The sequence below is a fragment of the Corylus avellana genome, chromosome 5 (genome assembly GCF_965113065.1).
Source record: "Corylus avellana chromosome 5, dhCorAvel1.hap1.2, whole genome shotgun sequence".
Classification (NCBI taxonomy): Eukaryota; Viridiplantae; Streptophyta; class Magnoliopsida; order Fagales; family Betulaceae; genus Corylus; species Corylus avellana.
The window spans coordinates 5,450,732-5,467,181 of NC_142494.1; the positions used below are offsets into that span (position 1 = coordinate 5,450,732).

The 16,450-nt window shown below is 35.5% G+C and overlaps 1 protein-coding gene across 1 annotated transcript; it reads right to left on the reverse strand.

Moving 5' to 3' along the window:
• Positions 1 to 1,741: 1,741 nt before the first annotated feature.
• Positions 1,742 to 9,137, reverse strand: LOC132180761 (G-type lectin S-receptor-like serine/threonine-protein kinase At4g03230). Its single transcript, XM_059593695.2, has 8 exons — positions 7,811 to 9,137; positions 7,083 to 7,565; positions 4,145 to 4,261; positions 3,683 to 3,882; positions 3,386 to 3,596; positions 3,043 to 3,280; positions 2,767 to 2,917; positions 1,742 to 2,208 (listed from the first exon to the last, which is right to left on the reverse strand). Exons 1-8 carry the CDS (start codon positions 9,033 to 9,035, stop codon positions 1,906 to 1,908), a joined length of 2,928 nt encoding a protein of 975 aa, XP_059449678.2. The 5' UTR covers positions 9,036 to 9,137; the 3' UTR covers positions 1,742 to 1,905.
• Between the last annotated feature and the right edge of the window lie 7,313 nt (positions 9,138 to 16,450).

Sequence of the window (16,450 nt, forward strand, 5' to 3'; positions counted from 1 at the left end):
GAGAAAGATAATCACGTAAGATAGAAGGGTTTCCATTTATTCCCAGGAAAAAAAAAAAAAAAAAAGAAGCAAAAAAACAAAATAAGACGGGTTTCGTTGAAACGACTTCGCACCCTTTTCTACACTAATGTAAGAACGGTCCAATCAGGTATTGCAAAGGAGCCGTTGGTGTTACGTTGATTGTATTTTCTTGTTGAGTGCGGGTTAAGTTGGTTCATTAAGTCGCAGCTGATGAAGATTTTCCAACTTAATCAAAATCCCTAGAACTAGAAAGATTGATGTATTTAACTTTTAAGGCCTCCAGCCTCCTTACAGCTGTCAAAATCCTGAAAGATTTATAACAAATTTGGAAGGTTTATTTTATAACAAATACATATATGTTTTAAAAAATTTATTTTTTGGGCGACCACCTTCTGCCTTAGGGGGCCCTAGCCCTCCCCCCAAAGCATAAGGTGGTTTCACTCCTGAGAACAAGGTGAAGGTTAGGCAATGTCTGACTGTGTGAATACTTTTCGTCACAGCTTATGCAACATTCACGTTTGGCTAGCTAAATTAACTAATTTAGCTACCATTGTAGTGAAAACTCATAAAAGAGAACATTACATCCGACTTTTAATTTGGAGAAACTTTATGTTGAGTTCTGTAATACTCAACAATTTTTTTTTTTTGTTGTTTCTCCATTCTCTCCTCTCAAATGGATTTGAAGTGGTTTTGTTAAAATAATAATAATAATAATAATAATGAAATGAAATGAAGTAGAGAGAGAGAGATTTAGATAAAGGGGTGTTTTCAAAAGGTAAATTTTCTAGTTAAAATGGAATAAATAAATTTTCTAGCTAAAATTTGACTAAATTTTAGAGATTGGGACCAGAATGCTAAGGTTGAAACTAACTCTAATCTAAGGGCATCTCCATTAAATGCTCCACAGCCTCCAAATTCTGTAAATTTAACTAATATGAGATAAACATCACATCTAACTGTTCATCTTCTACGTATCCGAAATACATATTTTGCTATAGTAATAATTTACCTTGGGATTAACACAGTAAACTTCTCAACTTGAAAAATACTTTATTTTATCTTCTGATTTTTTTCTCATTCTCCCACTTTTGAACATCACCAATGAATTTGTTATATGGATCTTACACATGGATTCCACATATCCAATGATAATTTTAAAACGTTGAAATATGGGAGAAGAATGAGACAATGATGTGTAGCACTTCTCTTTTAAATTTCTAGTTGGCATGTAATTCTAGAAGATTAAGCACTTTTTGGTAATTTCTTGCTTAAAAAAAAAACCAATTTCTTAGATTAAGCTGAATGCTTGTGAAGGTCATCCAAGATTGTCCACTGCACCTTTTTAAATGGTCCAAGGGATAACCAGCTAGACTTCCATCCCTTCTAGTACTTCTTAGAACATATAAAAAAGATTATGTGGAATTTTGTAAAGTGACCTCTGTTTTGTTCTGACTAGTTTTTATGATCGAATTTGATGCAATTTACAATGCATGGGTTGACATATTTCTAAGCTTGTTAATGCATCGAATCTTTCTGGGAATCTAGCTTGGATCCTTTTAATGTTTGGAATTAAGCTAAAGTCTATGGCTAATTTTCCTCCTCTTGATGCAGAACTGCAGTTAATGCATATACTAATGAAAGGATTAAATAACAGACACAATGCGGCCGGATTCACAGACAATCAGAAAACTTCTGAGAAAAACTATTCGGAGGTTCAAACTGATGGGAAGGAATTAAAATTACATTGCATTGATTGCCATTAGCAAAATAAGTTACACTGAAATAGACCCAAAAAAAATGGGCTTCCTTGTTCATGGGAACCACAATATGAAGTAGTAGAAACTGGTAAAGAGAAAACAAGACTCGTGATGAGAATCTCAATCATCATCGAGCTTCTTCAATGGTAGCTGTTAATTCATTAATTCTTTCTGCTTTGCTAGAAGAAGAAGCTGTGCTAGAAAGAGATCTCCTTACAACAAAGGCTGGTTGTTTAGGAGTTGGGAGAGTCGCAGTTTCACTCCCAAGCATGAAAACAACATTCGACATAGTGGGACGATCATTGGGGTCTTCTTGTACACATAAGAGCCCAGCATTAATACACCTCAAAAATTCACTTGTGTTGCAACTTTCACGTAATGTCTGGTCCATTAAATCCAATGCTCTGTTTTCCTTCCACAATTTCCATGCCTGGGGCAGTTTCAAAATCGAAATTGGTATGAAGCAAAGAATGATGGAAGAATAACTATCTATAACGTAAGAACAGAAATAGGAAACAGGAAATTAAATGGCTTCTATGCTGCATTACTGAGGCGCTTTCCTTAAGAAATTATTGACCCCATGCATTCTAATTGAATTGGTATGCACTGGGTTACAACAAATACTTGTCAAGGATACACCCCAAGTATTTCTATTCTAACAAGAGAAAGAAACTTGAATCTTAAGAGAGACAAAAGAAGAGAGGTATTATGTATGTTAACTGTGCTAACTGCTGAGTGTGCTACTAGCGCCTTACAGCCACTGGCACGCAGAGACATGCTTCTGGTGGTTTGCACTGTAATAAAGTATAGATGCAAGTGCATACACCCAAGCATTGCTTGCTTTAAAGCAATAACTTGGTGTGAATTAGGTATTATAAGACTCTTTTTCCAAGACTACTTAATACCTTCTACTTAGAACATTCCCAAACCATATATATATATTGATTTTGAAAACTCTTTAACATATAAAACAATTCAATGCACTTACATAGCCTAGAAGACTCAAAGTCTTTTCTGACTGGAAAAATCCTGTGTTTCTTTTTCCACTGATAACCTCAAGTACAACAACACCAAAGCTAAAGACATCAGACTTAAATGAGAAAAACCCATCCAATGCATATTCTGGAGACATGTAGCCGCTGCATGACCACAATTTTTCAAATAGTTAGTGGATTAGTGAATGAAGGTGGGAAAGTGAAAAATGTCATCCAATGTCTAAACAATTAGCTTGCTTTAGAGATTAACCATCCACATTGAAACTTACTAAGTCCCAACTACCCTGGTAGTGGTTCCCTCAGTTTGTTTGCCTCCAAAGATCCTTGCCAACCCGAAGTCAGAAATCTTAGGATTCATCTCCTCATCCAGCAGAACGTTACTTGTTTTCAGATCTCTATGAATGATTCTCAGCCTAGAATCTTGGTGAAGATAAAGCAGCCCTCGAGCAATTCCCAAAATGATGTTAAAGCGTATCTCCCAGTTCAATAACACACATTGTGTTCGATCTTATATATCATTTTCAATTTCAGAGCAGGAAAAAGTTAGTGACCATCTTTGGTTCATATATTTATGCAATGAAAAATTTAAAAGATTAAAGTTTTGAGGCTAACCAAATAAGAAAGAGTCTAAGCTTTTGTTGGGCATATATTCATAGAGTAACATCTTTTCATCTCTATCAATGCAATAGCCCAAAAGTCTAACAAGATTCCTATGCTGAAGTTTGGCAATCAACAAAACTTCATTCTTAAATTCTTCTAAGCCTTGTCCTGAACCTCTTGACAACCTCTTTATAGCAATCAGTTGTCCTCCTAGAAACTTACCCTGAGAGATCCATCAAGATCATCCTTGTTTAACCATAAAAGTTGTTTAATATGAATTTCATGATTATTAAGGAAAGAGTTTTTTACCTTGTAAACAGGCCCAAACCCCCCTTGTCCAAGCTTATTTGCCTCTGAGAAGTTATCAGTAGCAACCAGTATGCTTGCCAAATCAAAAAATGGTACATCTATGCCTTTCTTATTATCTTCTTTGAACTCTGCTGAATCTATCAAATCTTTGACACGTTTCTCAGTGTCGTACAAATGCAATGCGATACTTCCTCTGTTATCTGATTTCAAAAGAGAAATCAAAATCACCAAAAATACATTCTTGTTTTGACAATATGTACAAATTGTTGTGCCTGCTAGTAACCTTGTCTATTGGCCACTCATCTTGTTTTTGGATAGAATACAAAACAAGTTACACATAAAATCAATTATACTTACATGATAATTAATTACATTAAATAGTTAAAAAGGGGCTTTTATTTTGATTAAAATGGAAATACAACAGATTGTGTAAGGTATAGTGCATTTTGGCAAAGCATTTACCTTGTCTATTGGCCATCTTTCTTCTCCGCATATATGTACAAACAATTGCACTTGTGATAAACACAACTATCAAAGGTATCATGACAATCAGAGTCAATGACATCTTTCGAGCACCTTCTACAAGAAAGAAAGAGAATTACTCTTACATAAACATTTGAAATATAAAAACGACTCCCATCATAATTTTTTTGGCATATAGAAAAATCAAAATGATAATAAAGTCAAATTCAGCAGATATATTGTTTTGATTAATTGTCGTAATTATAATTTCTATTATTAGTATAAGGTAAACATGATATTACTAAAGAGGATTTGAAAGTTCTACCAAAAACCTCCCAATTTCTAACGTACTTTTAGTAGCTAGTGATTATACAAAGAGGGCTACTCTCACATTAATATTTAAAATATGAAAGGACTCTCCATCGTATTTTTTTCGACTGTGAACAATCTCTACTTAGATTCAAAATGATAACTCAAATTCCACAATTATACTGTTTAGATTCATTAATTGTTGCAATTATAAGGTCTACTGTGTTCGGAGATTAATATCTTTGGGGAGTCCTTTTGTAAGCCCATAATATAGCATGTTGAGAACACCACACAACCCAAAAGCTAAAGCTCATGGGTTTGGGCCCAATAATGCTATATTAACTACTCACATTTCTTATATATTTCCAATATGGGATGCTATAATTTTTTCACTCACACTTATACTCAAGAATCTCCTCCTTATGTGTGAGTCCATTATCTACCTCGCTTATGAGTCTTTTTACATAAGTTGTGAGAGCCATCCCAGAAACTAAACCTAGCTTTGATGCCAATTGTTGGGAGATTAATACCTTTGGATAGTTATTTTGTAAGCCCACAATATAGCATGTTGAGACACCACACAACCCAAAAGCTTAAGTTCATGGGTTTGGCCCCAACAATGCTATATTAACTATTCACACTTCTTATATATTTCCAATGTGGAATTCTATTATTTTTTTTTCACTCACACATATACTCAACATACTATTACTGCAAGGTAAGCTTGATATTGCTAAAGCGGATTTTAAAGTTCTACCAAAAACCTCCCAATTTCTAACGTACTGTTGGAAGTGATTATAATTTATACATAACGGAAAAAGAAAACTTTTAGAATGCTTATGAAATGCAGTGGAGAAAGAGGCCTAGGTTTGATTATCAAACTTATATATATTGTTAAGAGTAACTTATAGGGTTATTTACTTGTTATTTATTTCCTTAGGTATTATTAGTCTACTAGGTTTACCTTTCCTTAGTCTATTAGGTTATTTGCCTCTCTATAAATAGAGGCCTCTGTATTCATTATCATAATATAGAATATCAATACAATGTAGTCTATTGTGTGCTTCCGCTCTTCCTATTATTCTTTCGCTCTTTTATATCTCTCCATTATTCCAACATGCTATCAAAGCATTCTAACATGGTATCAAAGCCACCTTCTGTGGCCTTCAATGAATGTCTTTGACGTTTTCCGACGCTCCCTCCAGCAACCTCCTAATTTCAGTCATCGGTGCGCCGCCAAGCAGTTTTCCGCTAACAATCCGACGCTTCTTCCAGCGACCTCCCAAATCCAATCATCGGCATGCCGCCAAGCGGGTTTTTTTTTCGCTCAAAATCGCTTCCACTCCTTTAGATCTATAGATCTGTGGAAGATCCGCCGCCATCGGCCCTCCAAGCTCCTCCGGCAGTTTCTGCCCGAGCCAATCGCGTCGCCACCGTGACTCCTCTCGGCCAAATAACCACCAAAAGTGGTGTCTGAGCCCCAAAACTGTGGATCTGTGCAATCTCAGCCTATTTCGGCATTGCATGCGCCTCCATGCTCCGCCCTCAAAAACTGCCATCTCTCAAACGCGCTTCCACTTGCGGCTGCCTTTCCTCCACACGCTGCAACCTTTGTCGGATCATCGTGGTTTTTGCTCCGTTCGGTAGATCCGTCGCCAATGGTCTCAAATTCGTCCAGATCACCACCATTAGAGCTCCAACGCGCTGCCATGCTCCATCCAAAGGATCTGCGCGTGGGCTTCACACGTCTACGTGCAGCACACGCTAGCAACCCTTCTGGTGCGTGCGGTACACGCCTCACACAACCACTAGCCCTAGGGCGTGCATCACACACGCCAGCACTTCTCCTCAGCAACCACGTGTCCTCCAGAGGTGCCACCACGTCAGCCCCTATTCCTCTGCCATCTGTTAGCTTCGAGAAAAAAAAAAAATCAATATGGTCCAGATCCAACCATTTTCGACCCGACCCAAAACCGGTTCCAACCGGGTCATCGGGCTCAAATCGGATCTCCCCAACCCAGTCTAATACCAGTTCCTAAACTAGGTTTTGCCAAGTCAAGCTCTCCAAACCGGTCCAAATTTGTCAACCCGATCCATCGGGTTAGACCCGGTTCACATAATTTTCGGGTAAACCATTTTAGTGGTTTATGGGTTTTCTTGCCAAAATATTGGCCCATTTAACCGGCCCAATTTTTTCAAGGCTTTAAGCCCAAATTTTGGATTGGATCCAAGGCTTTAGCCCATCCAGCAGCCACCATCAGCCACAAGCTGACGCTGCTAGCCGCCATGCACCGCCTCCGGCCTCCCAACTCCGGCCACCTCCGATGAGTTTTCCGGCGGACCTCAAAAAAAAAAAAAAAAAATCCCTTTCTTTTTCCCAAACCTTAAGTCTATTGGATTACTTGCCTCTCTATAAATAGAGGCTTCTATATTCATTATCATAATATAGAATATCAATACGATATAGTCAATTATGTGCTTCCGCTCTTCTATATCTCTCCATTATTCCAACATAAGCACACTCTTCTATATCTCTCCATTATTCCAACACGCTATCAAAGCATTCTAACATATATATAAAATAGTGGTCTAATTCTGTGGAGGCACAAGAAATATATAGCATTCTGACCTTTAGTACAATTTAAATTTAAGCCATCCCATTGGAAGTTTCGAGTGCAATGACATCTCTTCTCTCCATGATCTCTTGCTACTTTGCAAATTGAATTTGGCCAATCCTTACAGTCGTTGGATGAATTACAGCTTGGCTCCAGCGGGGGCTTCCAACTAATCTCTATTTCATCTTTAACTTTAGAACTATGGTTGCCAGAATCAATAGTCGCATTAAACGGTAATGAGCCTAACGACTTTTTGAGCTGCAGAATTCCTATTGAATTTCTATCATTTCCAGCATGTTTGATTTGGATGACAAATTTTCGTGTACCTGGATCGATACTTGTGACTCGGTAGGTGGCATTGGGTGTCTTGAAGATAACCTGGCCAGTGTTGTTGCAGTAGAAATTGAAGTACTTGGGATCACCACAATTTGTTTTAGTACTGAGCGGATAGGGGATCAAGTTTGTGCCGCAAGGCTCACAATTCCTTGAAGTTGATCCTGCAAAGATATAATGTTATGAACCTGTCTAGCATTATAACATTGTAGCAAGCTGCTTGACATGCAAAATACTACTCTAGTTGAACCCTTACAGCCCAAGCTGGGTGAAGGTGATTTTAAAGTCCATACCAGCAGAGGTGGTTTCTCACTTTGTTTTTAACACGAATGATGATTTTTTTTTTAATTACCAGAAAAATACTTTTACTAAATTAATGTAAAAGTATTCCAATGTGTAAAAGGAGTACCTATTTCAGATTTCCCAACGCGGACAAAGAGGTCAACACCGTTTGTGTACTCCTCTTGAAGATCACTTAGATCCGAAGTCCAAATTCTGCATAATCCGTACGGTCTTGAATAAGCCTGGCACTGGTTGTTTTTAAGGCACTCCCTTCTGCATGTTGTATCGTTGTCAACCACTAAAAAATTGTCTTGGATGCTCACTTTCATCATCTTTAAGCTCAAGAACGTGTCTCTCTCGTCAGATGAATTCCAACTTCTTCTGCACCCCTTCGAAAAATGTCCAGATTTCCATTCCATCGGGAAATTAGGCTGGAATCCGGGCAAACATTTGCACACCACCTTATTGTTAATATTGCAGCTGCCGAAATTCCCACAAAAATTGTAAATGCTACAATATTTGTCTTCCGGCTTTCTCCAAATCAAAGACCAATTTCCCACGTCCACACCCGAGCTCTGATAGTATTGTAATTCCCCCGTATTATTCATCACTAACCTTTCGTAACTAAAAGTCCCGCTATTGCTCGTATTTGATAACAAGTATAATATGTCATAGGGCATTTCATCTGAGCTCTTTCTTATCCAACTACTTCTCCAATAATCTTGTCTTCGCTCTTTTTTGATAACGTAGTTGTAATCATCTTGATCTTCCCTAAACCAGAAACTCTCCCATTCCGGGTCATCATCGGGTTTCCATGAAATCAACCGGATTTGATCTATGTTCATACCTCGAAGAAATGTATCAGTCGGATCTTTAAAGCTCTCCCACTGAACCATCACCAACGGATCATCATCGCTTAAGACCAAGTTTCCAGAATCCAAGAGCTTCACAGTCCGATTTGTAGACGAGAAATCAAGATACGTAGACCAATAATATCCACCTTCAATCGTATTCGATACCTGGAGGTTTCCATCATCTGCAATTCCAAAAGTTCCAGTGGAACCGTTAAGTACTGGGTAGTCTCTGTTGGCAACCCATACAACTGTTTGTTGATCCTGTTTGTACCAAATCCCAACGAACCTTTTGTGGGTAGAGCTGTTGAAAGGAGTAAAGAATCCCAGTTCAAACGTTCCTCCACCGGAGACAAGGGTTGTTCCATTGTCAGTAATCCACTCGCCCTGCTTCAAAGTATCTCTGGCATAGCAATAATCCACACCACAGGAACACAACAAGAAGAAGATGGAAGACAGCAACCAACTTGCATAGCAATCCATTTCGAATAAAGCATGCATGCAGGTAACTAATTTAATTGAAATTTTCTATCATTTCAATTCAAGCACACTGAAGATGCTTATCACACAGAGGCTCGAATGGAAGGGTCTCTTTGCTCGAACCAAAAAAAAAAAAAAACTTCAAAAGCATCCTACAGTCAATGAAGTGAATGCAACTCTTATAGTTACGAAAGAAGCATCGTATCTCGACCTAGATAAATTTGGCATGCAATTCTAGAAGACTAAGCACTTTTTGGTAATTTCTTGCAAAGAAAAAAAGAAAAAAAAAAGCTAGTTTCTAAGCTTAATTGTTAATGCATCGAATCTTTCTGGGACTCTTGGATCCAGCACCTCTAATTCTCTACAGCACAGCAATTAATTTGTGTCCACTTGGTGAGGGAGTATGTGGTTGGCGGAATAGGCAATGGTCAAGGTCTTTCAACTTTAATTCTTGTCCTCATCATCACCTCCTTCCAAGAAGGAACATATTTTTATGATTCCGTGGCTTTCCAAAATCCACGTGAAGAGCGAAAACTGCACTCTGTTTTTCCACCCCACAGAGTTAATGGTCTTCGAAGACTAAAAGATGGCCACTTCCAAAATGTGCATGCCAACCGTAATTGCTAGACCCACATGAGATGTACATCTACCAACACTCTACATTCGAGTGAATGGATAAACATGACGTTTCTAAATGTGCATTTTTTTTTTTTCTTTTTTTTTGGGTGGCCTGAGGAGTACGTTTATTTGAATGATAGTTTGAGAAAAGCACATGAAGTTTTCCAATAAATATATAATTTTAATTGAAATGACAAGTTGGCAAGTAAACCTCAAGGTGGTCTCCATCTTTAATTCTATCTTTTTCTAAGAAGGAATATAACAAATGATTCCATGGCCATCTTTTTAAAAAAAGACCTCCGCGCCCTTCTTCTTTGACGGGGTGGCGGAGCCACATGTAGGCATGTACGGGGTGTGACCCCTACAATTAAGCTGTTTAGATTTTATTTTATTTATTTTTTTTGGGTATAAAAAAATTTAATTTCCAATGAAAGTTTTGAGCAAATTGGTTTACGCTCCTACACTTTTTCTTTCGCTTTTAATTTTTGTTAGAGGCACAAGCACTCTTCTTTTTCATTCTTTTTTTGAATTTTTTTTATTTTTTTTAAACAGGGGTAAGGATGAAGTTGTGTCAATGTTAATTAGTTTTGGTCCAGACCTTTGGATTGTGGATGTGATCATTATCCTGACCTTCGGGTCGAGGAGGAAGAATTTCGGCATGAAAGTCTTTCCGCTCTCAGGGTCGAGGAATAATTGCTATCCATGCATTTGGTTGAGACTGTTTGTCATAAATCTAGTATTAAATCTGATTTTAGTCATGGGTTAGTGGATTGATCTCGAATCTTGTACTAAACTTGGTAATCTTGTAGCTTTATGCTATGGTTGTTTCAGAGCTTTACTCTGTGATATAAGAGCTTTATGCTCGTGGTATTATTGAATGAAATGTTATGTTTTTGTCAAAAAAACAAAAAAAAAAAAAAACAAAAAGAAGAAGTTGTGTCAATGTTCTTTTAGATTTGACAAAAAAAAAAAAAAAAAAAAAAAGATATAGAATAGTACTATCAGCCTCCAAATAGTACCGTAAGTTACGATAGAGCAAACAATGTGATCCGAATATGTTGGACGTTTGCAACGTATTTAACACTTTGGATACGGTATCCAAAGTCTTAAATACGATCAATAACTAAAGAGGTTTGATAAAGGCACAACACAAACCTAACTCAAAATCAGCTTCTCTCTTACGTGGCAATTTTTTAAAAATAAAAAATAAAAATTTGAATTTTAAACCATTCAGATCGTCTTTTCCCCTTTCAGATCCAAAAATCCTCTCTCTATGGTTTAAATTCAAACTTTTATTTTTTAAAAAAATAATGCCACGTAGGAGAGAAGTTGGTCCTAAGTTGGGTTTGTGTTGTGCCTTTTAACATTTTCCATAACTAAAAGTAGCAAACTTCCAGCCTTGTTAATCTATTTTATATTCTTTTTTTCACGGTATATAGGCTTTTCTATTATTTGTATTTTTTAATTTTTTTTTTTTTCCTTTATGTTTTAAAATTATTTTAGTTACTTAAAAATTACTTTAAAAAAAATTAAAAAAAAAATAAAAACCAAAGAATTGAAATACTTTTGGAGTTTTTACCAAACATACCAACTTTTTGTTTGGCACAATTTTTTTAGATATTCAAAGAATTTTTTAAGCCTCCTAACACAATTTCAAACAAACTCTTACGCGATTTGGATCATCATATCCTTAATTTGCTCACACACATAAAGATAAATTGAGTAAGTTAGTAGAGAACATTGAGAGAGTGTTTGGAATTGCGTTAAGAAATATATCTTTTAAAGTCAAAAATAGCTTTTTAAAAATAATTTCATTTTTAAACCTTAAAAAAAAAAAAAAAAAAAAAAAAAAAGGTCAAATAAATATTGTTTGAGTTTTTTACTAAACTGGCCAACCTTTTATTTAGCATAGCTATTTAGATACTAAAAATACTTTTTAAGCTCACTAAACTACCAAAAAAAAAAAGGTGTTTTTAGTGACGTGTCTATAGTGCAAGATTTTTTCACACGTCACCATTTGGTGACGAGTCAAATTTGACACTTTACCATTTAGTAACGTGTTAACTTTGACACATTACTAAAATTGTCAAATTTTTATTTATTTATTTATTTATTCAGTTTTTGATTTGGTAACGTGTCAAATTTGGCACATCACCATTTGGTGAGGTGTAAACTTTGACACGTTACTAAAGTTGTTAAATTTTTATTTATTTATTTTTTCAGTTTTCGAATTGGTAACGTGTAAAAAGTTTACACATCACCATTTGGTAAAGTTGTCAAATTTTTATTATTATTTTTTTTTCAATTTTCGAATTGGTAACGCGTCAAAGTTGGCACGTCACCATTTGGACTTTGACACATTACTAAAGTTGCCAAAGTGTTATTTTTTTTATTTTTTCCGGAAATTAAGATACTAGTGGCGTGGCCACGTCACCCCATTGGTGACGTGCCAACTGGACACACGTCACCAATGGGCATTGGGAACATGCGCCAGCTGCTTCCCTCTTTTTCTCTTTTTCTTTCTTCTTCCGTCTTTTTTCTTCCTCCCAGCCGCATGCTACCTTCTTCTTTCTTCTTCTCTTTTTCTCTCTGCGCTCTCACACCCAGTATGTATACCCCCCATGCCAGCTCCCTCCTTTCTCATATGGGAAGAAGAAAAAGACAAGGAGAAGATAAGATAAGAAGAAAATGAAAAAGAGTAGAGAATATCTGATTTTTTTTTTTGTTTTTTTTCTGCTGGGTTTGGGATTTTGAAATTTTTTTTGCTGCTGGGTTTGGGTATTTGAAATTTTTCTGGGTCTGATTTTTCTGGTTGGTTTGGTTTGATTTTTCAGGTTGAATCTACTTGGGGAACGGACATCGTATACTCTAATGGATAAATTTTTCTGATTTTTCTGGTTGAATTTTCTGTCATTTGTCTTAGCTTTTAAACGTATTGATTTTTTTGGTTCTTTGGTGTTGTAGGTTTTTTATTTTGGGTACTCTCCAACTCCACACAATGAGTGAGTAATAAAATTAGATTCCAAGTTCAAAACTTTTGATTGATCTATTGAATTTTTTGAAAAATTTTCCTTAAATTAATTTTTTCTACTAGGTTTGAATCTATTAATCTACTCCAAGTTCAATTAATTTTTTTTTTTTCAATTAAATTTTGATTTGCTTCTGGGTTTGGATTTTTGAATATCAGATTCCATGATATTATTTGGAAAAAAAAAATTCAAAAAAAAACTTTAAAAAAAAAATTATTATTTTTTTAATAATTGTTTAAGCTTTAGTAACGCACACTTTGGTGACGTGTCAGAAATTGACATATTACTAAAGTCCTATTAGTGACTTTCAATTTGTTGACCCCCCACACACGTTGCTACTGACATGTCACTAACGGGCCGTCAAAATAAATTAATTTTTTGTAGTGCTAACATAATTTCAAACAAGCTCTTAGATTTTTAAATTTGTAAAAAGAACCTAAACTTTTGGATTCATAGAGGAAACTTAGACCTTTCGACAAAACAAGTTTGAATACCATTTTTTGCTTCCCTTTTATTCACCAAGCATGGGTTTAAATATTACCAAAAAGCTCTGCTCAAGTAGATAAGTGTCATAGCCAGATACTACTACTAGACTGGTATATATTGACTCTCAACATGAGAGTACTTTATTGGATTAAACTTTTACTCAATCTCCCACTTAGAGGGCCTTTTTATTCTACTACTAGTACTATTACTATCCTAATAAGGTTCAGAAACCCTCAAAACTTATAATTACATCATGAGAAATGTTATTTCGTATGACCTTGTCATTTTCTCATCCTTCCCTGGTAACGTAGCATTGTAAATCCACCATTTGGATTTTTTACTCTACTACTATGATACTATCCTAATAGTTGATAAGGGACTACTTACCACTTTCCTGCATTCACTTACAATTGACTTTGCTATCAAGGACTTAGAACATGTTTGAGATTGCGTTGAGAAATAGAGTTTTTAAAGTCAAAAAAGCTTTTTAAAAAAAGAAATTTAATTTTAAGTTTTTTCTAAAAGTGGTTTTGACTATTTTTTAGAGTAAAAATGTCAAAGAAGTACCTTTTTAAATCTTTTACCAAATATGTCCTAGATTTTTGTTTGACACAGTTTTTTAGGTATTAAAAGTATTTTTTACCTTTCTTAATGCAATTCTAAACAGACTCTACACTACAAAAAAAAAAAAAAACGTTATTAGTGACGTGTCTACAATGCAAGATTTTTTCAGACGTCACCAAATACACGTTACCAAAGTCTTTGGTAACGTGTAAACTTTGACACGATACTAAAGTTGTCAAATTTTTATTTTTATTTTTATCTTTTTTTAGTTTTTGAAATGGTGTATGTATGGACATGGGTTATATACCGAACCACCTCAACCTCTATGTTTATTCTATTTCTTTTACCTCCGGCTTATTGCATTATCAGTTTCTATATGCCTCATGTCTCGCTTGTAGGGGCGAATGAACAAACACACTAAACAGGGAAATGCAATCAACACCAGTGGCTAGTATTTGATAAGGAAATCAAAATTAATTATGTATTTTATTTCCCTTGTAAACTACCAAGCATCTTGTATAAATCGACTACGGATGAATAAAATGAGTGTGCAACCAAAATACCTCGTAAAACAAATCATTTAGTGTTCATACAAATCATTTAGGATTCGTTTGAGAGTGGGATTTTTTTTTTATTCAACTCAACTTTTTTTTTTTTTGGATTGCGAATTTGGAGAAAGTCAACCTACTCCCCTCAAACTACCACCCAATTGACAATGTCATCCCAAATTACCAAAAATTATCTATCAAAATACCCTTAAAAATATATATATTTAAACAAACAAAAAAAAAAAATTAAAATTGAAAAAATTGAGTGAGTGAAATTTTTTTTAAAAGAAAAAAACTAAATTTCTTGTTTTTTCAAAAAAAAAAAAAAAAATTCTCGGCATATTTTTGTCTTATGGACAAATATTTATGGTCATTTTTGTCTTTTTATGGACTTGGAGAGATATTGACAATTTGTTTATAGTTTGAGAGGAACATTATAAATTGAGTAGTAATTTGTGAAAATATCTATACTTTTTCCTATATATTTTAATGGAATTGTCCTTGCATTTTGAGGCTTAACTAGCTGGTTCGACTAAATTGTGAGTAGGGATGTAAACGAGTCAAGCTTGAGCAAGGTTCCCTTGTTTGGCCTTGGCTCGTTTAAATTTTACTCGAGCTCGAGCCGACCTTAAGGATAAGCTAAAAATGAAAAAATTTTAAAAAAATCAAGCTAGAGCTCGAGTTCATAATAAGTCGAGCCGAGCCAGCTCGCGAGCTAGCTCTTATATTTAATTTATTTTTTTTGTTATAAATTTAAGCTTCAAGTACTCTTAAACGGCTCAAGAAGCCAGCGTGCACATGAGTATTTGCTTAGGCTAGTTAGCCGAGTATGAAGCCTGAGTCAAGACAGCAAGATACTTGGTTTCGAAGAGAGAGGATATGCATCATTTTATAATAAAAGGATGCTATTAGGAAAAAAAAAATTATCAATTTTTAATATTAAAATGAGCAACTAGGTGAACAACTACCAATTCGAGCCTTATACGAGCTGGTCACGAGCCTACCTGAGTCGAGCCGAACTTGCTTCGTTTAATATTCGAGCTAGTATTTATGTTCATGAAACGCCTCATTTAATAATCGAGTCATGCACATGCCGAGCTTATACAAGCCGATCCTAAGCTCGCTCACGAACGGTTTGCTCGTTTAACACCCCTAATTGTGAGGGACGAAAATTTTCTTCAACATACTTTAATAAGTGACAAGTGTTATCTTTTACATGTTTTCTTTAATATTTTAATAGTCATTTATTGTCATTCCACTAATCCAGGAACCAAAACATTAATTTTTTAGAAATTCAAAAATGTTGAATGACACTTGTTACTTATTAGAGTATGTTGAAGGAAATTTCCTTCAAACCAATTTAAAGGAAATTTGTGTCCAATTGTGAGGGAGTATGTGGCTGGCGGTATAAGTAGGGGTGTCAACCCAGTCCAATTTCTCGGTTTTTGACCAAATCATATATATATATATTAAATATATGCACTCGGTTCCGATAACCCAGTAAAAACCAGGTCTCAAAAACCGGATACCGGAACCGGGGTACCCAGTTTTTGGTTTTTCCAAACCGAAACTGGGTCCCGATTCTCAGTTACGGTTTCCCGGTAATTTTTGACACCTCTATATATATTACTTTCATATATATAAAAATATTAAATATATGCACTCGGTTCCGGTAACCCAATAAAAATCGGGTCTCAAAAACAGGATACCGGAACCGGGGTACCCAGTTTTTGGTTTTTCCAAACCAAAACTGGGTCCCCAATTCTCGGTTCCAGTTTCCCGGTAATTTTTGACACCCCTATATATATATATATATACTTACGGTTCCGGTAACCCAATAAAAATCGGGTCTCAAAAACCGAATACCAGAATTGAACTAGGGTACCCAGTTTTTGGTTTTTCCAAACCGAAACTGGGTCCCCGATTCTCGGTTTCGGTTTTCCGGTAATTTTTGACACCCCTAGATATAGGGAATGGTCAATGTCTTTCAACTTTAATACTTGTCCTCATCTCCTTCCAAGAAGGAACATATTATTGTGATTCCGTGGCTTTCCAAAATCCACATGAAGAGCGGCAATTGCATTTTGTTTTTCGGATTGAGATTTCTTAGAATTCTCTTTAGATTTGAAATTCTCAAAATCATAAATCTCAGCTGTTCATCTCATTTAAGGATCTAAAATAAGCCATATTT